This window comes from Accipiter gentilis, chromosome Z, assembly GCF_929443795.1.
Source record: "Accipiter gentilis chromosome Z, bAccGen1.1, whole genome shotgun sequence".
NCBI classification, from domain to species: Eukaryota; Metazoa; Chordata; class Aves; order Accipitriformes; family Accipitridae; genus Astur; species Astur gentilis.
This window is the reverse complement of record NC_064919.1, coordinates 46,861,277-46,882,677: the sequence shown is the minus strand read 5'-3', so window position 1 is coordinate 46,882,677 and position 21,401 is coordinate 46,861,277. Positions and strand designations below refer to the sequence as shown.

The following is a 21,401-nucleotide window of genomic DNA, read 5'->3' as shown; positions in this document are numbered from 1 at the left end:
CCATTAGCAGACTTGTTTACCAAACTTCCCTTGGTTTCAGTTGCCAATAAATAATGCTTTTGCAGCCTCAAAGGCAGCAATGGAACTATTCAGTTGTTACAAACAAAGGAGTATGGGGAACAGAAAGGATATTTGGTCTACAGAACATTAATACCTGCTCTGAAAAGCCAAAAAATCTTAACCACTTGTACATATCTTTCTAGTATTTGCCCTTATATGCAATCCTACACTTCCAAGTACAAAAGTAAGTCTGGAGTCTTCACCCACAAGCTCTACATCTACATTAATTATTTTTTTCCCATCACTAATGTCCTTCCTTTTCATTACCAGATCACTTCTTATCTATATGTATTATTGATACCTGTAAGATTTATAACACTGTAAAGCAAGGTAGAACTATGCGCAATGAATTCACTGCTTGCTGATGGGCTTCCGCCCAATCATTCATGATGCACTAAAATCACGCCTGGTTACTTACATGCTGTGTGTTTGTGTATTTTTGTGTGTTATGTTAAATGTTTCATAGAAATAGTAACTATAAAGTCAGAATATTTTAGATGAAAGGCCAGGTCAAGAGAAAAAGCCTCAATGAATTCCAGAAGATACAGATATGACATTTACTGGAAAATGTTAAAAAAAGTATCAAGTCTGAGAAGTACCTGATTTTCGTAGATCTACTGGTGTACCTCTGGCCAAACTTTCATATTTATGAAAATATAAGCGCTACTATTGGTCAGAAAACTTTTAATTTTCTCACCATGAACCCAGTATCCACAAGCATTTACTTTTCTTAAAAACAACATTTTAAAGCACAGGTGCACTTGCTAGTATTTTAAGAAAAGATATGTTCATTCTAAAGAAGGAGTTATGCACCTACCTCAAAGATCAGGAAGAGCTAAGAAATTAAAAATCACCATTATCACAAATGCAACTCAGTTTATAAACTCAAATAAGTCAATTCAGCCCAAACTTTCTTAAAAATCCAATACATACATCCAGTCTTTCTCCCATCTTTCACTCCTCTGCCAGAAACCTTAAATGTACATGCTTTTTAAGATATACATTTTCTCCTTTCTGCTCTTCTGCTTGTGATACTGCTCCAGTTACAGTTTTTTACTTTTTTTTTTTTCCTAAAAAATCCAAAAGGCTGTTATAATTAGTTGAAAGAATTGGAAAGGTTAGCTTTGTTTCTGGTAAGCTAAACCATCTCCTCTAGTGCCAAAGACCAAAAGCAAAATGAAAAGATATAGAACTTAAACATAGGATTTTACTGACAGAAAGGAAAAAAAACCCAAAGAACACCCAAATTGGTATGCATTCATGAATAAGTTAGAAGGAAAACTCTGTTAGATTTCTGGTAGCTCTGAGACTTTAGAAGGTAAAGAAGCACCTGAAGATTTCCAAGCAATAGCCAATTATTTTAAAGAACAAATGGATACAGCAATTTCACTGGAAAACAGGGAAGTGGGTAGTTGGAGCCTGCATGCTAGGAAAAAAAGCAAAAGTGTGTCAGCATTGCTTTTGCATCGAGGTCTGTCTAGAAACTATTTAGGAATTAAGTCTGCCAGCAGCCCATGATTCTGAATTTACCAAAGAGGAAGAGGAAGAAACAAAAAACAACTCTAAAGCTAGCCAGTCACATTTATTTAAATTCAATGGAGCAATGCAAACAATGGTGCAAACAACCTCTCCAGTATTGGCAGGGATAGGTAAATGAAATAGATCCCAGTGTTTACTCTCATCAACAAGACGGCGTGGTAGAATAACTTGGAAGTTTTTAAAGTAAAAAGGAAGCCATGGTCCATATGTTTACAGGTCTGTACTGCACTCCCATAGGTCTTTTAACAATAATTAGTAACTAGCATTATTGTTTATAAGAACACGCTTTTACTATGATATACCAGAATAAGAACTCCACCATTCAAGACAGTGGTATTACTGGAAACAATCCCATTAGGGGTCTGGCAATTTTTAGATATGATAAGGCATTCTGATGAATGTGACTATAAAAAAAAAAAAACAACAAACCAACAAAAACCAAAACAAAAGCAACACAAAACAAGCAAACAAAAACTCCCCACACAACCTCAGTAAGTCCCACATAGTCTAATGTCAAAAAACATGCACACAGTCCCGAGTACATGCACATCTCGTGTGGCAGGGAAGGTTGTCACCTAAGAAGTGGAAAATTTCCTTTCTGACTTCCACGTGGAGAGCACTTAAACCAGTATTAATGTTTTATATTTGCGCATGTAAAGCAGCCCACAAATTTAATCCCCCAGAGCGGATACTTAATCTCCTTGCTTTAGAATGAGGCCATGTTCTCACTCAAAAAATAACTTACAAAACACAAAATAACAAGAAAAATCTACACCCTTCCAGGGAGGAAGGAGAAAGTTTGATGTTTTGTGCCCAAGTGTCTGAGTGTATGATGCTACATGCTCATGCATGGGCAGCTAAATCACATTTTGTGACCGAGTGAACACCAGTCCCTCCCACAGGTACTTTGAAAGGCTTTCCTCTGTTGATTCTTTGCTTTTACTTCAGTTGGGTTATTTGGAGAAGCTTTCTCCTTTGTTTTTAAATGTCTAGCAGCAGTAAACTCTCTGAAGCCAAGAATTTTAGCTCTTTAACTTCAACCTCTCTGTGGAATGCAGCAGAAATCAGACAGGAGGTCCAAAGACAGATAGAATTAATATGGTCACATCAGTCTCATTTCCTTGGAAAATCGAACTGAAACCTCTGTGTCTGAGTGCCTAGACTCAGTCTCTGTGAAATGGCCCATAATTAAACATATTTGTTATGAAGAGGGAAGCAATATGTTTTGGAATGTTTTGAATTAGTGTATCTATAAAATAAACTGCTAAAAATACACCTAGACTGTCTATAAATTCAAGTCCTTTATCACCTGCATTAATGTTAGCACAATGAAAATCAGTTACCAAAGTACTGCATCTTTAAAATTAATTTTGATTGTCATAAAAAAGCACTTTTAAAAGCATAAGGTAATGTTAATACCACCAGAATACTTTTAAAATAAAGCACCTGCTATGAGCAATGGTTTCTCTGCTAAGGTTTAAAAAATTAAAAGAAAAGGATTGTGTTACACCATTTTCCACATCTTCAAACGCAAACATACAATGAAAGCAACCAATAATTACTCTTCACTATGTTTTCCATTTGTCCCAGTTACATGGCTTCCTTCAGTAATTCCCAAATCTCATCTTGCTATACTTGACTTTTTACATTCCCCTCTTCTGACATAAGTTAATTACCTGTCCTGTAAAATTAATTTGACATTGTATTACTTCTTTTGTTCAGAAAAATGTTAGTTTTGCTGACACACATTCATGCTGAGGCAACTTGGTAAGACAGGACACTAGATTACTACTTACTGAAAGCAAGAAACGTTTTGGAGATGCAACGTGACGACCTCTTTCTGAAATGCATTTTTTACACACTATTCTGTTGTTCTCCTTAGGAAGAAAGTAATTGTTCATACTGCTACAAAGATCTGTTAATTGCAAACATATGCAATGTCATCTTACCAGGGTATTTTAAAAAACAAACCAACCCACAACAACAGGATTGAATTCCTATTCTATGATCCTTATCCTGAACAGCTATATAAAAGGGTCTTCGCAGTGGGCTAAGTGCATAATTTTTTTTTTAAATGCAAATAAATTTAAATTTCTAATGTTGCCTTCAGTGGAGAAGGAGAAGAGTGATCCTTCTGTGATATAGGATACATCCTAGTTCGGAAGATCAGGGAAAAGTTTGAGTGAACGAATATTTTAAAATCTGTTGCATCTCCAGTTCCGATAGGCTTAAACAACTTGTTTCTTCTGCATATTTGTAATACAGCAAAAAATAACATAATCCAGCAAGATGTGACTCCCCGGCACAGTCAAGCAACCAAGAAATATTTTTAAATCTGCCTTTTAAGATTGATGTATGCTTACAAATGGAATGCTTATTTTCCCTTCGTCCAATATCACCTGATTTTTTCCTCTTCCTGTTTGAAGTTTTCTTTTCCTACACTTTGATTTTAAGTTGATTAAAAAAAATCTGGACAGCGAAAAAGTGCTTTCACTACTTCCCAGCTATCAGCTGATTTTTTATTTCTCTATGCCTCATATGTACATTCCTTCTTTCATTCACTTATCTTAATATTCACATTAACTCCATCAAAATATCTCAGAGAAGCCAAGAGACAGGCTGCCATTAACTTTCAGCTTGCTTTTTGGCAGTCTCTATTATCACATGGAAAGACGAAGTGTTTGTAGAAGTAGTTGATTCAAGCCCTCACACAAAAAGACTATCCTCAGAGACTGTAAATCATGTTGTACTGTAACTGGCTACTTAACCAACACTCAATTTACCAATTTCCACTCTATGACATTGAAAAAAGTGACATATAGATAATAAATATTACTTCCTCCACCCCACACCCCAAGTAGTTCACCCCTAGCCCCAAATTTTATAAAGTGGTTACAACAGGAAAAAAGAAGGAAAAAAAAAAAAATTAAAAATTTTGGAATGTCTCTCAAACAATCCATTCCAAAACCATGGGGTTTAGACAGTACTATAATAATTCCTTGAATTATTAGGTTCCTAAACATCTGCAGGTTTTATGTTTAAAATATATCCAAAACATGCTATGATACCTTCCAACTTCAACTGGATGAGACAAACAATCCCAAAGAACACAATACCTGAAATTAGGATAAAAATTGCCTGCTGAGTTAAAGTTAAAGGTCAAGCATGACTATACAAATACTTTATCCAAGCTACTTCAAACCCATCCAAAAAAAAAACCCCTCCCCATCCCAATGCAGCATCTATACAAAGTCAGACCATTTACTTAAATACTTGCGGTTGACAACAGCAATAAGAAACCTCTTTAAACACCATCTATAAAACTTGCTTTTGTTTGCAAACATTAAGAGGATTAAGAGGCCTTTTGGGACATTCTGTCCATATATGAGTTACAGATTTTCACAGGTCACACTTACAGGGAGGAGACACTCGGTTCAGAACAATCTGTTCTTCGCTACAAAAACATTAAATGAAGATATGCAGCAGCCAGAGAATTCCAGGGCCCATAGAGGAGAAAACCTGACCTGGACAAAGCAAACTGGATACAGGAAAAACAAACAAACAAACTAACTAACAAAAACTAATACATGGGCCAGAGGGAAACAAATTTTTCAGGGAAAAGAAGGCATGCCGTGACAAAGATGGACATACTGAAATGTGGAGGACCACACTGAACAATTTCTGTACAGTCACTGGACACACATTTGCAATACAATTAAGACAGCAGAATCACAACTCCTCTGTTTATCACTGTTGTTGTCAACTGTTTTTCATTACAGCCTGAAGACCTTTAATGAAAGGCAATTACAAGATTTATAGTACTTTGCATTATATTCATCACCTAAATGAAAGATTAAAATGCAGTTGTCTCCTGCAAAGTGACTGGAGCGACTCATGGTTATTTTCATGTTGTCTCTCAAGAGTTTCTCCGTGTGTAAGCAAAAATGACTTTGCTTTCTAAATGCCACTGAAGCTGAGCTTGCCAAACTGTGCTGTTACCACTTAGTGCTTTGTTACGTTTAATAAAGAAGCAAAAGACCAAATTCTGCCTCTCTCCAACAACTGTAAAATAGCATTATAATATTCTGAATCTGAAGACACTGGCAGCACAGCTATCATCAAGAACACAATTTAGCCAGAATAGTGTGTTATGGGAATGTATCCAGCTCAGCTCTCAGAGCCCAGAATGAGAAAAACTTTGCTGTTTATTTAGGCTTTGTATTTTGTTCTTAATGGGAAGAAAAGAAAAAAAATAAACCACCCTAGCTCAGTAAGAGGCAGTGCAAGTGTATTTCTTCAAATAGATTCTGATTATCATGATTTTTCATCAAAATATACACATCTGAAGTAGGATGAAGTATATTCACAATCGCATTTGCTGTTTTTCTAATGGCTGCCTTCTTAGCGATCTAAAGGTGTTTTACAAACAACAATTTACTAAACCTCAGAATACTTTTTTTAGGTAGGAGTTACCCTGATACTGCAGCTCTCTGATATCCAAAATTTGTTTTTGCTGACACCATCTGTTCTTTTGTGATAAAAAATGAAAGGATTTTAATTTCCCAGTCCTTTATTTTAAACAACATTTTCTATCCCTCTTCTCTAAAACCGTGAGGAGAATAAATAACACAAACCAACTTAAATATTAAAAAATCTGATCATAATTTTGGGTTTTGTATTGTTCACATGCAATCATGTTTTTTGAATGAAAAGTAGTCTATCAACTGTATTTTGTTCATATAGTACTTCAGTTAATAAATACATAAATTCTAGAAATTAGTTCTGCTTTGTTACTTCCTACACAGTCTTCCCTATCTTAATGGTAAAATTTAGCCAACTGGAAACCCTCTTAATTTAAACAAATAGCAACCAATAATTTGCTTACATATTCTTCATGATACTTGAACTACTGATACAACAGATGGATGCAAAGGATGCAACTGATTTAACTGAAGCAGATTTTTTTCTTTATAGTTCTATAATCATAAGCGCTGAAACCAAAAAATGTAATTGTATAACATACATTGAAACTAAAAAATGGTTGGAGAAGACATTCTACATTTTCAAGTAATTTAAAAAAGGTTGCTGCCAAATCTGTAAAAGGGCTCTAGGTGGTATGTTTCAAAGCACACCAGCATCAAGTAGATCTGATGTTTTCCTACAATAGACCCCAAATTCCTCATTCTGGAGCTCTATTGACAAACTAGACTCTGTCTGAATATTCCTGTTGTTCACAGTCTAACTCTACAGCTTAGATTCCAAAAAACAAACCTTTTTTTTTTTGTACTTATTACCAGCTTGAAACTTTGAAAATTCACCCTTCCTAACCAGCTCCATGCTGCCCCTCTTTCCACTAGGAACTCCACATTGGTCTGTAGAATCAGACGGTGGGGCACCAAACTCCCCACGAGACATCTGGATTCTTAAGGTTCTGCCTGTAGAAGGTTATGACTCAGATAATTTGTGTAAAAACTGAAATTTCATGGCCTGCAACTAGAATTTTCTTTGTACTAGCTTACCTCATTCTCTTTGGATGTGTACTGTATCCTGGGAGTATCCATGGCTCCAATCATCCCTTGCATGGCAGTAAATACATTTTGGTAAACCCGTTTTGTGAAGCCTTTTCTGTCTTCTTCTGTGTAACCTGATCCATGGATAATCCTGATTTGTTTAATGAACGTACTCTTGCCACTTTCTCCTGTGCCTGGGAGAGGGGGGAAGAGGAGAGAGACAAAAAGTTTTGTATTTGCAAATCCTGGCAGTTGAAAATATTTGTAAATATGCATACAAGGATGTGCACCTTATCTGAGCATCATATGTGTCACCATTAACTGTAGTATCATCTCTGAATTTTCCATTCTCCATAATCTATATTGTTTTACTCAAAATATTTGCATTGCTGGGCTTGGGAGGGATTTTGGTAAAATATATATTTAAGTATCATCATAATACATCCTACAATGTTTAATCTAAGCATCCTGTAGGTGTAAGTCAGACTAGAAAACAAGTAAGGTATGTGAGTACAAAAGAAAGAAATTTTGTTTGTGCAAGGGTCAAATTCTTCAACATTGGGAACTTTGTACAGGGTTTATGTACCATTTACACCTTAACAATAGAGCCTGCACTAATCCTGAACTTGGGGAAGAATTTTATCATTAGGCCACATTACTAAGTTTCACATTTCTACTGATTCTTATATAACTACTGATTGAAAACATGTTAACTGAAATTATGAAAAATGCATTCATTACTGTCAGCTACTCTGGGGATCATTGATTCTATTTTAAAAAACCCCAACAAACAGATATTATAAAGTCATATATGAACTTACATCATTCATATAATATTTTGCATGTACATATTGCTTTAAGCCCACTTACAGGACATAACAATGTATTTCCTAACATTTTTCAGGACATAAGCCTTCTTCCTCTGTTATTTCCTATTAGCCCGACAACTGAAAAATGTCTGCTCTGACTCATTTCAAGGGTCCATTCAGGCAGTGTCCCCTCTCCAACCAAGCTGGTAAGTGGTGGCCAAGAGAAGAGTAAAAATAGGGGCCAGAATATATGACATTTCCTCCACAAACCCCTCCCTGCATCTTAAAAGTTAGGACTTCGCTTAGATGTTCATTAGCTAAATCCTACCTATTTGGTAGCCCTACTGTATCTCTCAATTACTTGGGCATGTATCTCCTTAAAGCCACGGAAACTTTTTGCATCCTCAACACATTTTAGTAAGGAGTTTCAGAGCTCTATCACCCATGATACATTATTTGTCCAGAGCTTGGATCCACCAGCTTCATTGCCGTTTCTTGTATTCAATAAATCTAGCGCCCTCCCCTACCCCTCGCCTTCTGCACACAGTCTTGATTTTGTACACCTCTATCATATTGTATTGGGTTTACATGGCAAGGTTTTGGTAAGCAAGGGGGCTGCAGGTGTGGCTTCTGTGAGAAGATGCCAGAAGCTTCCCCCATGTCAGACAGAGCCAGTTTCACCAGCTCCAAGGGGACCCCACCGCTGGCCAAAGCTGAGCTCAGCAATGTTGGTAGCAGCTCTGTTGTAAAATGTTTAAGAAAGGGTAAGAAAAGCTGTGTAAGAGCTGTGTGAGAGAGGAGTGAGGAAATGTGAGAGAAACAGACCTGCAGACACCAAGGTCAGTGCAGAAGGAGGTGAGGAGGAGGTGCTCCAGGCACCTCTGCTTTCTACTTTGGAGCTGATTCCCCTGCAGCCCATGGAGAAGACAGTGGTGGAGCAGGTTGTCCCCCTGCAGTCCATGGGTGACCATACTGAAGCAGATATCCACACTGCCCGTGGAGGACCCCAAGCCAGAGCAGGTGGACATGCCCTGAGTGAAGCTTCAGCCCATGGAGAGCCAATGCAGGAGCAGGCTCCTGGCAGGACCTGTGGCCTGCGGAGGACCCATGCTGGAAGAGTCTGTTCCTGAAGGACTGCACACCATGGAAGGGACCCACACTGGTGCAGCTTTTGAAAAACTGAGGCCTGTGGAAAGGATTGATATTGGAGAATTTCGTGAAGGACTAGTCTGTGAGAGGGACTCCAGGCTGGAACAGGGGAAGAGCACAAGGAGGGAGGAGCAGCAGAGATGAAGTGTTATGATCTGACCACAACCCCCATTCCCCACACCTCTGTACTGCTCAGGGGGAGGAAGTAGAGAATTTGGGAGTGAAGTTAAGCCCAGGAAGAAGGGAGGCATGGGGGTAAGGTGTTTGTTCTGATTTCTCACTGTCATTCTGTTATTAATTGGCAATAAATTAAATTAATTTCCCTAAGCCAAGTCCATTTTGCCCGTGATGGTAATGGGCAAGTGATCTCCCTGTCCTTATCTTGACCTATGAATATTTTCATCATATTTTTTCCTCTGTCCTGTTGAGAAGGGGGAGTGATAAAGCAGCTTGGTGGGCACCTGGAGGTCAGTCAATGTCAACCCACCACACATATTCACCTTCAGCTGTACTCTTTCTAGGTTGGAGAGACCTAACCAGGTCAATTCGGTTTTCAGGTGAGTGATACTCCATAGCTTGGATCATCCCTTTGACTCTGTTGAAGCTTTCTCCGTTCCGTTTACCTCTGAGATATACCTAAAGTACTAAAATTTCAAATACTAAGGTGCTGCCAAAACTTAGATTTATGAATGTGAGAGACTGGACCGAGTTAATGCCTCAAACACCCGTCGTAATGGACAGAGTCTGGGGCCTGCAGAGACCGGGACCTGGGTTTTGTGGTTGAGGGAAGGAATGGAACTTGCTTGCAAGGCTGCATAGCAACATCACATGTAAGGGACTGAAAGGGTTAATGCCTCAAACGTTGTGGTGGGGCAAGTCCCGCATAACAAGGAACCTGCATAAAACCAAACAAAGCAGGTGAGAAGTGGAGGTGCTCCATGAAGGAGGGGTGAGGAGATTATAAAAGGACACAAATTGACTAATTGACACACACTCTCTGGAAGTGGGCCTCTAGGCTGGTGGGATCAATGCTGGACCAGGGCTGGTGAACCTTTCTCTTTTCTCTCTCTCTCTCTTTTTTCCATAACCTCCACAATTCATCCATTTAGGCATAAAACCACTGACCAAGTCTGGGACTAGGAGTGGATCCAGCTGCCCCTGGGCTCCTCTCTGAGAATGAGTCCAGAAAGCAAGGGGGTCTGCTCTGAACCTTGTGACTCAACAGGAGGGATCTCCTTATTTTCTTCCCTGAATCGATATACACATGGTTAACACTTGTTACAGTTTATGGACTTAGTTTCATGGCAATTCCTGTTGTGAGAAACCCCACCACCTGCTGTTATGTCTTCCAACTTCAGGTTGCTTCTGCCATAAATAAAATGTTTAACTGACTGGTTGGTGTTGGTTTACCTTAATTCAGCCCGAGGGAATTCTGAACTCACCATGACCCCTCCCTGGTCTGTCCAGCACAGGTTGTGACAATGAAGAGGCATCATTGTGTTATCTGTACTGTAAGTAATTAAAAGAGAGAGAGACTGCATGTGCTATGTAGTTGTTCTCCACCTCCATTACTTCATAGCGATCTACAATTAACATTACCTGCCATTTCATTGCCTACTCTTGTGACACCCTGCTGCAACTTTCAGTCATCCTTACAAACTTGACTAACACTGAGCAGAAAAATTTCTCTTGTAATTGCTCAACTGCTTTCCCACCAGACCTTTCATTTTCTCTATATTTTCTGTTATTCAGCATCAGTGTGATGTGACTGAACAAATCCATTCCTATCCCACAGAGCTTTTGTATGAGAGGATCACGGACAGCTTTTTCTTGTTCTTCCCTAACTGAAAGGACAGTACAGGAGCAAAAAATACCTGTTATACTTTCTTCTTAAAATCTTCACTGTATTTTTTCAGTAGTTTAACAATTAACTCCATTCTGGCTGTGCTACAGGATTTGCTTCACTCCTCTGCTAAGAATTTACTGCTGGTAAAATAGTACTCCCATTAACAAAGTTTCAGTAATTTGCACTTAGTACCACTAGGTGTCGAAATTATATCAGCACAAAGAGGAAAGAGTTGCTCTGAACATTACTTCTTCAGATATAACGAAGTAGGAAAATACTGTGAGTGCCCACCACATCATACTGTATCTCAGTACCATAGCAGACCATAGTATCACTGTAATGAAAGATCATGAAACTGCAGGGCTCCAACCACTAACAGTAATAGCAAGCAAAACCCAGGTAACCTAGGAAAGTGCAACATGTCATGTATTACTTGTATATCATAGCCCATAGCCATTTTTCTGAAACATTTATCACTGTCATCAGTTCTTACTCTATGCCCTTCTTCCGTATTTTATATCACCCACTGTGGACTTCCTTTCAAAGCTGTAGCTGTCCCTTATTCAAGCCCATGTTGTTCAACACTCCTTCTCTAGGACATTGCTAGCATAGCTCTGCTCTGCAGGTATCAGGACCTATAGCACTCCTAAGAAGAAAAGTGAAGCAACTTTTTAATCAAGCACTAAGAAATACTTAATATTTTTGTCTGTAAAAAGATTAATACAGCTGCTCTTTCAACAAATGTTCAGAATTTCTTTAATTTTGGCATTGTGTTGGTTTTTTTGAGAGAGATGGAACATAGAGATATGCTGGAATACATGTGAAACAAATTCTTGGAGGAATTTGTTTCAGTAAAATGCTGATGTTACGTTATACATCACAGCCCGCAGAAAGGCAGTCCTGGCATAGCAGCTTTAAGAAGTCAACATAAATACAATTCAAGTACAATTCAGTTTAAAAACAAAAGCTCACCACCAACTTTTTTCGCTGTCAGTGAAACCCTTATATTTGAGAGGAAAACACTGATTAATCCAGGTTGAATTGCTGGCCTAGGTTTTTATATAACTCAGAATAAACAGTCCTATCACATTGCAGTGGCACCCTCTACTAGTGTTTGAGTAAAGAAAAACCATCGTGCAACCATTAACTTCACTGTCAGAGATATCTAGCAATTAAGTTTGTGAAATTAAGTTTAAAAAAAATATCTAATTTCTGAGATTTTTTTCCAAGGCCCACAAACACCAAAGGTAGATGGAGCCAGGTTTTAAGAGATCATCATCTGTAATCCAAGCCAGAGTTCTTCCCTGCACGTATCCAATTTAATTTTTAAAGAAATTTAAGGTTAATATTTTACTATTACCTGATTTGATCTATTCTATATCAACCTACAGCAAACAAAAATTGCCTATCCAAGTGATTTATAAAGTGGTACAAAATACACAGGTAATAAACAGAGCCATTCTGCTTTACCTTTTGACATCTCATAATCCTGAGCACAAGTTGATTTAAAAGCTTTGTGCTCCCTGACCTGACCTTGAGTACACAGTCTTCCTTTGGTATTCTTCCTTCCAGCAACTTATGTGCCTAGCTGCGCCTCTTGTCATTAACCCAGAATACAGGGTCTCTGTTCAAAGCCAACAATACATGCTCTTTGTTTCTCCATACCCATAAGCGATCTAAAAAAATCTTCAGGGCTCATTAGCTTAAAATGAAACAAGGCTTTTGAAGCACATCTTGACAGAGCATCATTTTAAAGCATGTTAAAAAGTGGCAGGGCTTTCGAAAAGAGTTTGAATATGGAGTAGTCATGCCAATATGCATACTTGTGAGATATTAAGCTAAAGATAACTGCATTTCAGGGTGGAACCGCATATACAATCAGATTTGGATTGAGTATCTTTTTAATTGAAACAGTTGGAAAACAAATGGAGACATACAAATTGGAATTTGTGTTTTAAGACTTCAGGTGGTAGGACTTAAGAAAATGGAGTAGAGTTTTTACATTAGGAATAATAAAGATGGTAATAGGGTAATAAAAAGCAGGTAGTACAGAAAGTATAGGTAATAGAACAATAAAATATCGATGTATTACTTACCTGGGAGGTATATAACCATGTCTTAATGCCATCCATTCTAGAAGCATTAGAGAATAGGGGGCTTTCAAACATGGCTATATACCTCCAAGGTGCTGGAAATCTATTATTAGAAGCAAGTTTAAAAAGGTTATTTGCATTAAAAAAACCCAAACTAAACCAAACCAAACCAAAACCCAGGCAAAGTGTATTTTACTTCTCAGTGACATTTGTGGTAAGCACTTGCCCAGAATACATTTAGTGCATTTATCTTCAGGAAGTGATCTGTTGAATCATTACTGCCAGAATATGGAATACATATTTCACTGACTAGGTCAAGACACAGAGTATTCTATTCTCAAAGGTGAGATGTAAATACATTAGTTAGTGTCACATATTTATCCTCCTTCTAGTCACTTCAAGCATTCATTTTTTTTCCTCTGCTTCCAACTACTGACTGCCACATAGGTGCTACCTACCCAAATCCACTTTCTCGATTAAGAGAAATGCTGGAAATTTGCCAGTTAATTCAAGGAATAAAACATTTTATCTGTTTTGGCCATTGTCTCTTTTGTCCTTGACTCCTTCTTTGCCTGTCAGCTTTATTTTTCCAAGTCTAATCTAGCAATTCTTTATGGAGGAAACAAGTTATTAAAAATAAACAAACAAGCAAACAAACAAAAACCCAAACCAAAACAACACAACTCTATGCTTTCATTGTCCTAAGGACTTTGCGTGTGCAACTTAATCACACCAATGAGCAGACTGTGAATACAGCCAAAACAAAACAAGAAGGCTGTAATTGCTAAGGACAAAGCAAAACTAAGTAGTTTTGCTAACCCTCCCACCATTAAGAACAGCAGGACAGCAGTTTGGCAGAGGTGATCAAGCCTACTGTAAATCCTGGATCCACACTTGAGCAGTTCAAATGCCTGAGGTCTGGGTTGATCTTCATCATTATCAGCTCTCAAATGGCAATAATATGTTCATCTACAGTATAGATGCCCATGTGCTCACTTCCACTTGCTATACCTGAATAGCTGTAGATCAGTTAGTAAGCAAATATATTTCACCTGTTGCTGCATGACAAGAGGTTTCACTCTTGTCCCAGCAGCAATGACTCACTCAAAAGCTGAGGTGCTGGTAAGGGTGAAGTCACTGGATATCTGTGTGAGCAAACCCTTGGTCCCAGCAGAAGCAAGAGAAGTCCATGTTACCTTCCCAACTGTCCTTGTTGTCAAGCTTGATAAACATGATGAAGTCAAAATGCCACAAGTAAAACAAAAAGGTAAGGTACAGGGTCATAAAAGTAATATTAGATGCCGTCTTTAGACCAGAATCTAGTATTAAACCTCTTCTGCTGTTGTAAGTGGCCACTGGAAAAGGGTCACTCACAGAATCATGTTATAGCTATAGCTGACTTACCAGCTCTGCAAAACTCAGTATCCTCAAGTCTCTGCTCTCAAGCCTCTATGACAGGCCACATTTCTGACTCTCCTTACAGAGAAAAAAAGCTACTTTTTTAAAAAACAGAAATAGCTATTTCATGGGCAGAAATAATTACAAGAATAAAGATACCAATATTTAGTAATTAGATTAGGAGATTTGCTGCTTGCATTAATAACTAAACTATAATTAAACAGGATCTGCAGTATTTCGTAGTTGTATCTGCAGTTGTTAGGCTTGTTCAACAAGCCTTCCTTGACAGAAGGAAATATCTTTCTATAACTGTAGGATTAACGGTTTGATATACAGAACTAAATGGTGCTAGTGCACAAATGTGGACATAACAAAAATGGCTTTCAAGTAAATAAACCTGACTTACTGAAAATTTATAAGGTTAGAGCAACAAAAACTTATGTTTTTAAAAAAGCAGAGGCAGAAAAATTATACAGATTGAAATTCTGTTTATTTCAAGGAGAAGACCTGAAGCAAGAGAAAGGAAATTTTTGAGGTTTATCAGAAAGGAAAATCTTTAGAGTCACTCAGCAGTCTTGGAGGATTACTCTGCCAATTCTGTTACCTATTTTTATGGAGGTACCATATTAAATGCTGAAATTAGCCTCACAATGTAATGCACATGGTTACACGAAAACAAAGCCACAATGGTTTCCTCTACTAGGAGGCAGGGACAAGACAGTGTTTTTAATGACGTGGGGAAAAGCCAAAGATTTCAACTGTACAACTCATTCACAGTTAGTTCTTGTTTTCCAATAGGAATGTAACCCAAAAATAAAATCTGTTTTCACTTCTCTTGTTCATCTACCAATAAGCATTCCTGATATCTGTGCCAGGCAATATTTTGAAGTATTTTCTGTCGCTTTTTACCAATCAACAGTACAACCCCACCCCCCACCCCTGCAAGGTATGGGGGTGGGAACAACCAAAAAAACAACCCCCCAAAAACCAGCAGCTATTTCAGATACTCCATTCATATTCTGTAGGATTCAGAACCATCTTCCACATCTGTTACCAGGGAAACAGCTCTCATTCATTCTAAAATCCTGCATGTTAAAAGCACGTTCTGGTGACTTTTCCCCTGCTGATGACAGGGAACATGATTAAGAGTAAGAGTTTTGCAATTTCTGAAGTTAAATTAACACAGGGAGAGGCTCCAAACATATTTAATAATCACCATCAAAAACTCTGTACAGAAAAGAAAGATTGCCTTTTTTTTTTTTTTTTTTTTTTTTTTTTAGAAGTCCATATGGACTAGTGCTACACATATAGCTGAATGTCTGCTTCTGCACTGGCACCACTTATTTGACACCTACATAAGTCATTATTTCAATGTTATTTCTGATACTAAGTATAAAGATGGAAGTGACAATACATCTGCAAATAAGCTATTCAATTACAGGATTCTTGGAAAACAAAAAAAAAGCTTAAAAACATAATTTTTTTTAGTGAGGAACAATTATATAAATCAAAAGTTCCATAGCTCACTCTGGTCTTTTGTGCTATAAAAAGTGCAGGATCAATTTAGTCTTCATTCCACTATTCTAAATCTTTCCAAACACCTTGAAGGAAAGCATCAGAACAAAACCATCACTGGAACCAAAACTTACAACCTCTGATCAAATCCTCCAATGTTTTGCACGTGGGATATGAGGCTTTGTAAAACAGTTCACATGCTTAACATGCAAAGGATACCACCCCCACAAAAAGTGTCTGCTACTGTTGAAACTATTAATACTGAGAGTATTTCTTAAATAATTTGATAAAAAAAAAATAGAAAAGGAGATCACAGTCAATACAGGCACACATATGCATGTGCACATGCATGTGTATGTATCCTATAAAACAGATAGTAGCACCTGGACAGGCTTTAAATAGGAAACAAAAGAACTTTTCAGGAACTTCCCTTGATGATTCTGTGATTCTTCCTCTCTTGTACTGTGGAGCCTAGAACTGGACCCAGCACTCCAGGTGTGGCCTCACCAGCACTGAGGGGAGGGGAAGGCTCACCTCCCTCCAGCTGCCAGCAGCACTCCTCCTAATGCAGCCAGGGTACAATTAGCCTTTGTTGCTGCAATGGTGCATTGCTGGCTCGTGTTCAACTTGGTGTTCACCAGGACCTGCAGGTCCTCTCTGCAAAGCTGCTTTCCAGCCAGTCAGCCCACAGTAACTCGTGTCTGGGGTTGTTCCTCCCCAGGTGCAGGACTTTGCACTTCCCTTTGTTTAATTGCATGAGGTTCCTGTCAGCCCATTTCTCCAGCCTTTTGTGGTCCTGGGTGTCTGGATGGCAGCATAACCCTCTGGTTTGGTGTCATGAGCAACCTTGCTGAGTGTACACTCTGCCCCATCATCCAGATCATTAATGAACATGTTAAACAGGACTGGTCCCAGTATTGACCTCTGGGGTACACCATTAGTTACTGGCCTCCAACTAGACTTTGTTGTTGGCCACTGATGACCACCCTATGGGCCGGGCCATTCAGTTAGTTTTCAACCCACCTCACTGCTTGCTCATCCAGTCCCTACTTTATCAGCTTCTCTGTGAGGATCTTATGGCAGACAGTGTCAAAAACCTTAGTAAAGTCTAGGTAGACCATACCCACTGCTCGCCCTTCATCTACCAAGCCAGTCACTTTGATATAGCCAGGTCACCACGTTGGTCACGCATGATTTCACCTTGGTTGATTTTCTTGTCCTTGATGTGCAAATGGTTTCCACGATTAGCTGCTCCATCACCTCCCCAGGGATTGAGTGGAGGCTGACCTTCTTATAGTTCTCTGGGTTCTTGCCCTTCTTAAAGATGGGCATGACATCTGCTTTCCTCCAGTCCTCAAGCACTTCTCCCAGCCACCCATTCCACCATGACTGATCAAAGATTATTGAGAGTGGCCTCACAACGACATCAGCCAGCTCCCTCAGTACTCGTGGCTGCCCCACCAGGGCCCGTGGACTAATGTATGCGCAATTTGCTTCATTTTTCTCTAACCTGATCCTCTTCTACCAAAGGTATGTCTTCTTTGCTCCATACTTCCTGCCTGGTCACCAGGTCCTTAGATTTCTGAAGACTCTTCTGACGTCTCTACTAGTAAAGACGGAGGCAAAGAAGGCATTTAGTACCTCAGTTTTTTCCACATCCTGTGACACCAGGGCCCCTGCCCCATTCAGGAATGGGCTCACGTTTTCACTAGTCTTCCTTTTGCTACTTATGTACTTACAGAAACCCTTATTGTTGCCTCTGACACCCATGGGTGCAAGTGGACCCAACTCCACTTGGCCTTTGGCTTTCCTAACGTAATCCCTGCATTTTAAGAGAGAATCTCCATATACCTCCCCAGTTACCTGTCCCTGCTTCCACCTTCTATATAGTGTCTTTTTACATTAGAGTTTTGCCAAGAGCTCCTTGTCCATCCATGCCTTCTAGCTTGTTGCTTGACTTCCTGCTTGTTGGGATGGACTGCTCTTGAGATTGAAGGAGGTAATCCTTGAGTATCAACCAGTTTTCTTGCATCCTTCTCCCCTTCAGGACCTGATTCCATGTCTCTCTTTCAAGCGGATCCCTAAAGAGGCCAAAGTCTGCTCTCCTGATGTCCAAGGCTGTGATCTTGATTTTTGCCCTGCTTCCTCCACTCAGGATCCTGAGCTCTGCACTATTATCACTGCAGGCAAGGCTGCCTTCCACCTCCACATCACCAACATGTCCTTCCTTGTTTGTGAGTATGAGGCCCAGCAGGTCACTTTCTCTTCCTTGGTTCCTCTCTCACTTGGGTCAGGAAGTTGACACCAACGCTCTCCAGGAACCTCCTAGATTGCTTATGCCATGCAGCGCTGTCCCTCCAGCTGATATCAGGATGGCTGAGGTCCCCACTGAAGGCCAGGGCGTGCAAACATGAGGCTACTTCCAGCTGTCCAGCTGTCTTTTAATCATAGTATCCTTCAACAATGTTTTTGTATCAGCAAGATCATTAATGTTATGCAGTTCTGATAAATCAAACTTAGGGTATACATTTACATAACGAGATGCTACACAAAGCATACAACTCATTTACACAAAAGAAAAGATAAGAGTTAAAAACCCCTTTTTCAGTGATAGACAACTGAAAACAAGGCTCTGGAAAACTTCTGTAGCTGTGAAAAAGAAAAGTTACATACCCAACAAGCGCAAAGCTGAGTCTGAAACTAACAGCTGTAGCCTTCCAGCAAGACAAATGTGTAAAGCTTCTTACCCTACAAGAACACAATTGAAAACCTTTCAGCTCAGTTCTTTCTTCTACACCAACGTTACTCAGTAGTAACTCATTACAGTCAGCTGAATTAATCCTCCGAAAAATACCACCATACCAAAGCTGTAAGTGTACAGTTTAACTTAGTCGTAACAGATTTCTATAGCAATGAAGATTCCTAAACATTCCCCTCAGCTGAGCTCCTTTCCCTTTTTAGTAAGACAGAATCATCTGTCCCTTTCCTTACTCTTCATCCCGAACTTAACTCCATTAACATCCAAATCTACTTGTTTAGCTAGTTCTCATAAATTTTAAACTTATGCCACAGCTAATACCACATTCAGGAATTACACCAGCAGATGGGGGGCGGGGGGAGAGGGCAGGGAGGAAATACTGTTTTGTTAATCAGAGTTCATGAGAGGTTATTCCTTTAAAGAAATCACAATATTCTCATATTACTCAATTAATTGAAAGTGAATATTCCCCAAATAATGTACTTTTCCTACAGAACAGAGGCCACCCACTTCAAAATCAAGTCAGCTACTTAAGGCCATCTTGCTAGGTGTAAAAGCCATGTCCATTAGTCCACATCATAAACCAGCTTTTGGCATTTTCATTCGTGAAATTAAAGGATGAGGCAAACTTACACTGTATTTGCACCAAAAAGACACCACAGCTGAGGCAAAATTTGCCTACGGAATATGGCTGTCAGTAACCCTACCTTGTCATGTACTGTGAGACAGCTGAGAAAGGCAATGACTGATCTATCATTCTTGAGTCTTTCCCTGCATCAAAGTGTCCTGTTTCAGGTAATACCTTACTTTAAAATCTTAATGGTTTAGTTCAAGTACGTTTTCCATAATCCATAAAACAGTGAATGCTGCAGTTAGTGAACAGTAAAATGTCATTACTAGACAGCAGTAACAAGAGGCTGCAGCCTAGCTTAATGTTATAAAATAGGAAATAAACTATGTATATGCACACATTTATACAAAGGTCTTGCATCAGAAGCAGCAGCAGCTGTTTCAGACAACATTCATATGCTCCAGCCACCAACTTTAAACTGACTGTAACATACACACAAGCCAAAGACAGACTTTCTGTAACACTTCCTCAATGCTAATTGCCAAGTGCTTTTACTGCTGTGGCTACAATTCCTGAGCAAACTGCAGGTGACTGACTTCAGCAAAGGCAACCTTACAACATTAACGTACTGAGTCTGGAGACATGCTCATCTACAAATATCACATACCTGGGGGGCGAGGGGGAGAGTGTATTTGAGATTCTTGGGTCATTAGAAAAAGAGAGCAAATTTGCTATTACCTCCTTAAAAATGTACCCACTCTATGATCAAATTTAGAATTGCATTACAATTCCCAGTAAACACATTAGTGGAAGCCAGCACACACACTGATTTCAAGCTGTGATGGACCACAAAACATTCTTAGGCACGAGATGTTCTTTCATAACAAACCTCAACATATGTGTGTCCCTTTACAGCAATCTCACTCCATAAAAGGCCACATCCTGCCTTTGACATACATGGGTGGCTCCTACTCACTTCAAAGGGAATTTAGTCTATCTAGTGATGGACAGGATATAGACTTAAATTTTTGTAAATATTTTAAGAAAGAGATAGCCTGAAAACCCATCTTTGACTGAGAAACACAGAGCTGAACAGGGGCGATAAGAGAATTTACAGTCCGCCTGACCCTCTCGCCAGCTTATTCCTGCAGATACTGGCAAATAAATGACAGGAAGTTTCCATTTCAAGCATGCTATTACTGATGTGACCAGAGTATAATAAAGAGATGCAAAATGGGGCAAATAATTATTAAAAAGGTCATATACACATGCTAGTGCTATGTATTTATTTTTTTTATAATTAACAATTAATGTGGAATAGGAAGTTTCATTTATATCATATAAAATGGCTGATGCTGCAGTTAATTAATTTATCATCTCATCACCAAATTCAAAAGTAATGGAATGGCAAAACACCCAAAAGTTCTTCTGGTTCTGAAGTTCATGTGGCAGACATCTGAAAATAACTGTGATACAAGAATCCAGAGAGATTTCTTTCAGTGTTGAGAAAGAAGCTTTGTTTTAGCACCACATATCAAATGAAATCAAGAAGCTGAAAAGACTACTACCAGCAAGGCTCTACCATACAGTGATGTGATTTGAAAGAGAAAGATCTGTCTCTCTAAATGTAAAGGAAAAAGAGAAGAAAGTAAATAGCATACAGAGTGACTGACACAGTGCTCTTCCTGAGCCAACTTTCTCCCCCCCCCCCTTCACAGTCTCTCAGATCCCTTTTCACTCCATCCTCCCTCCATCTCTTCCTGGTTTCACCTTTCTCTCATACATTGCCTCTTGACCCACCTCTTCCTTTCTCCTCAGTTTAGCTAGCACTTTCGGAAACACCGCCTTCACAAAAAATCCAAGCAGGTAACAAATAGATAAATAGTGAAGACCCAACAGATATTCCCATGTTTATATTCTTTTATTCCCACTCTTCATCTTTCTTCTTTATTGAGACTGCATATTTTTTTGGATTTGTACGTTTCTAGCTACATTTCTGTGCAGTCCTTCAGGCAAATACATATTACAAACTACTATTAATCCCAAGAAATAGAACTGTAATGTAAAAAAGACACCAAGAAAACCTGCTATAATTAAAACACATTGAAAACGAAGGTGTGGGCCAAAGTATGTCATGAAGGCCAACTCCTTTA

The 21,401-nt window shown here is 39.0% G+C and overlaps 1 protein-coding gene across 1 annotated transcript in view; it reads right to left on the bottom strand.

Moving 5' to 3' along the window:
* The window catches only part of LOC126036383 (guanine nucleotide-binding protein subunit alpha-14), a 95,228-nt gene that overhangs the window by 40,509 nt on the left and 33,318 nt on the right, over positions 1 to 21,401 (bottom strand). Inside the window, exon 2 of the mRNA XM_049796062.1 lies at positions 7,119 to 7,303. Within this exon, the coding sequence (XP_049652019.1) occupies positions 7,119 to 7,303 (185 nt within the window). The remainder of the gene's footprint in view (positions 1 to 7,118; positions 7,304 to 21,401) is intronic.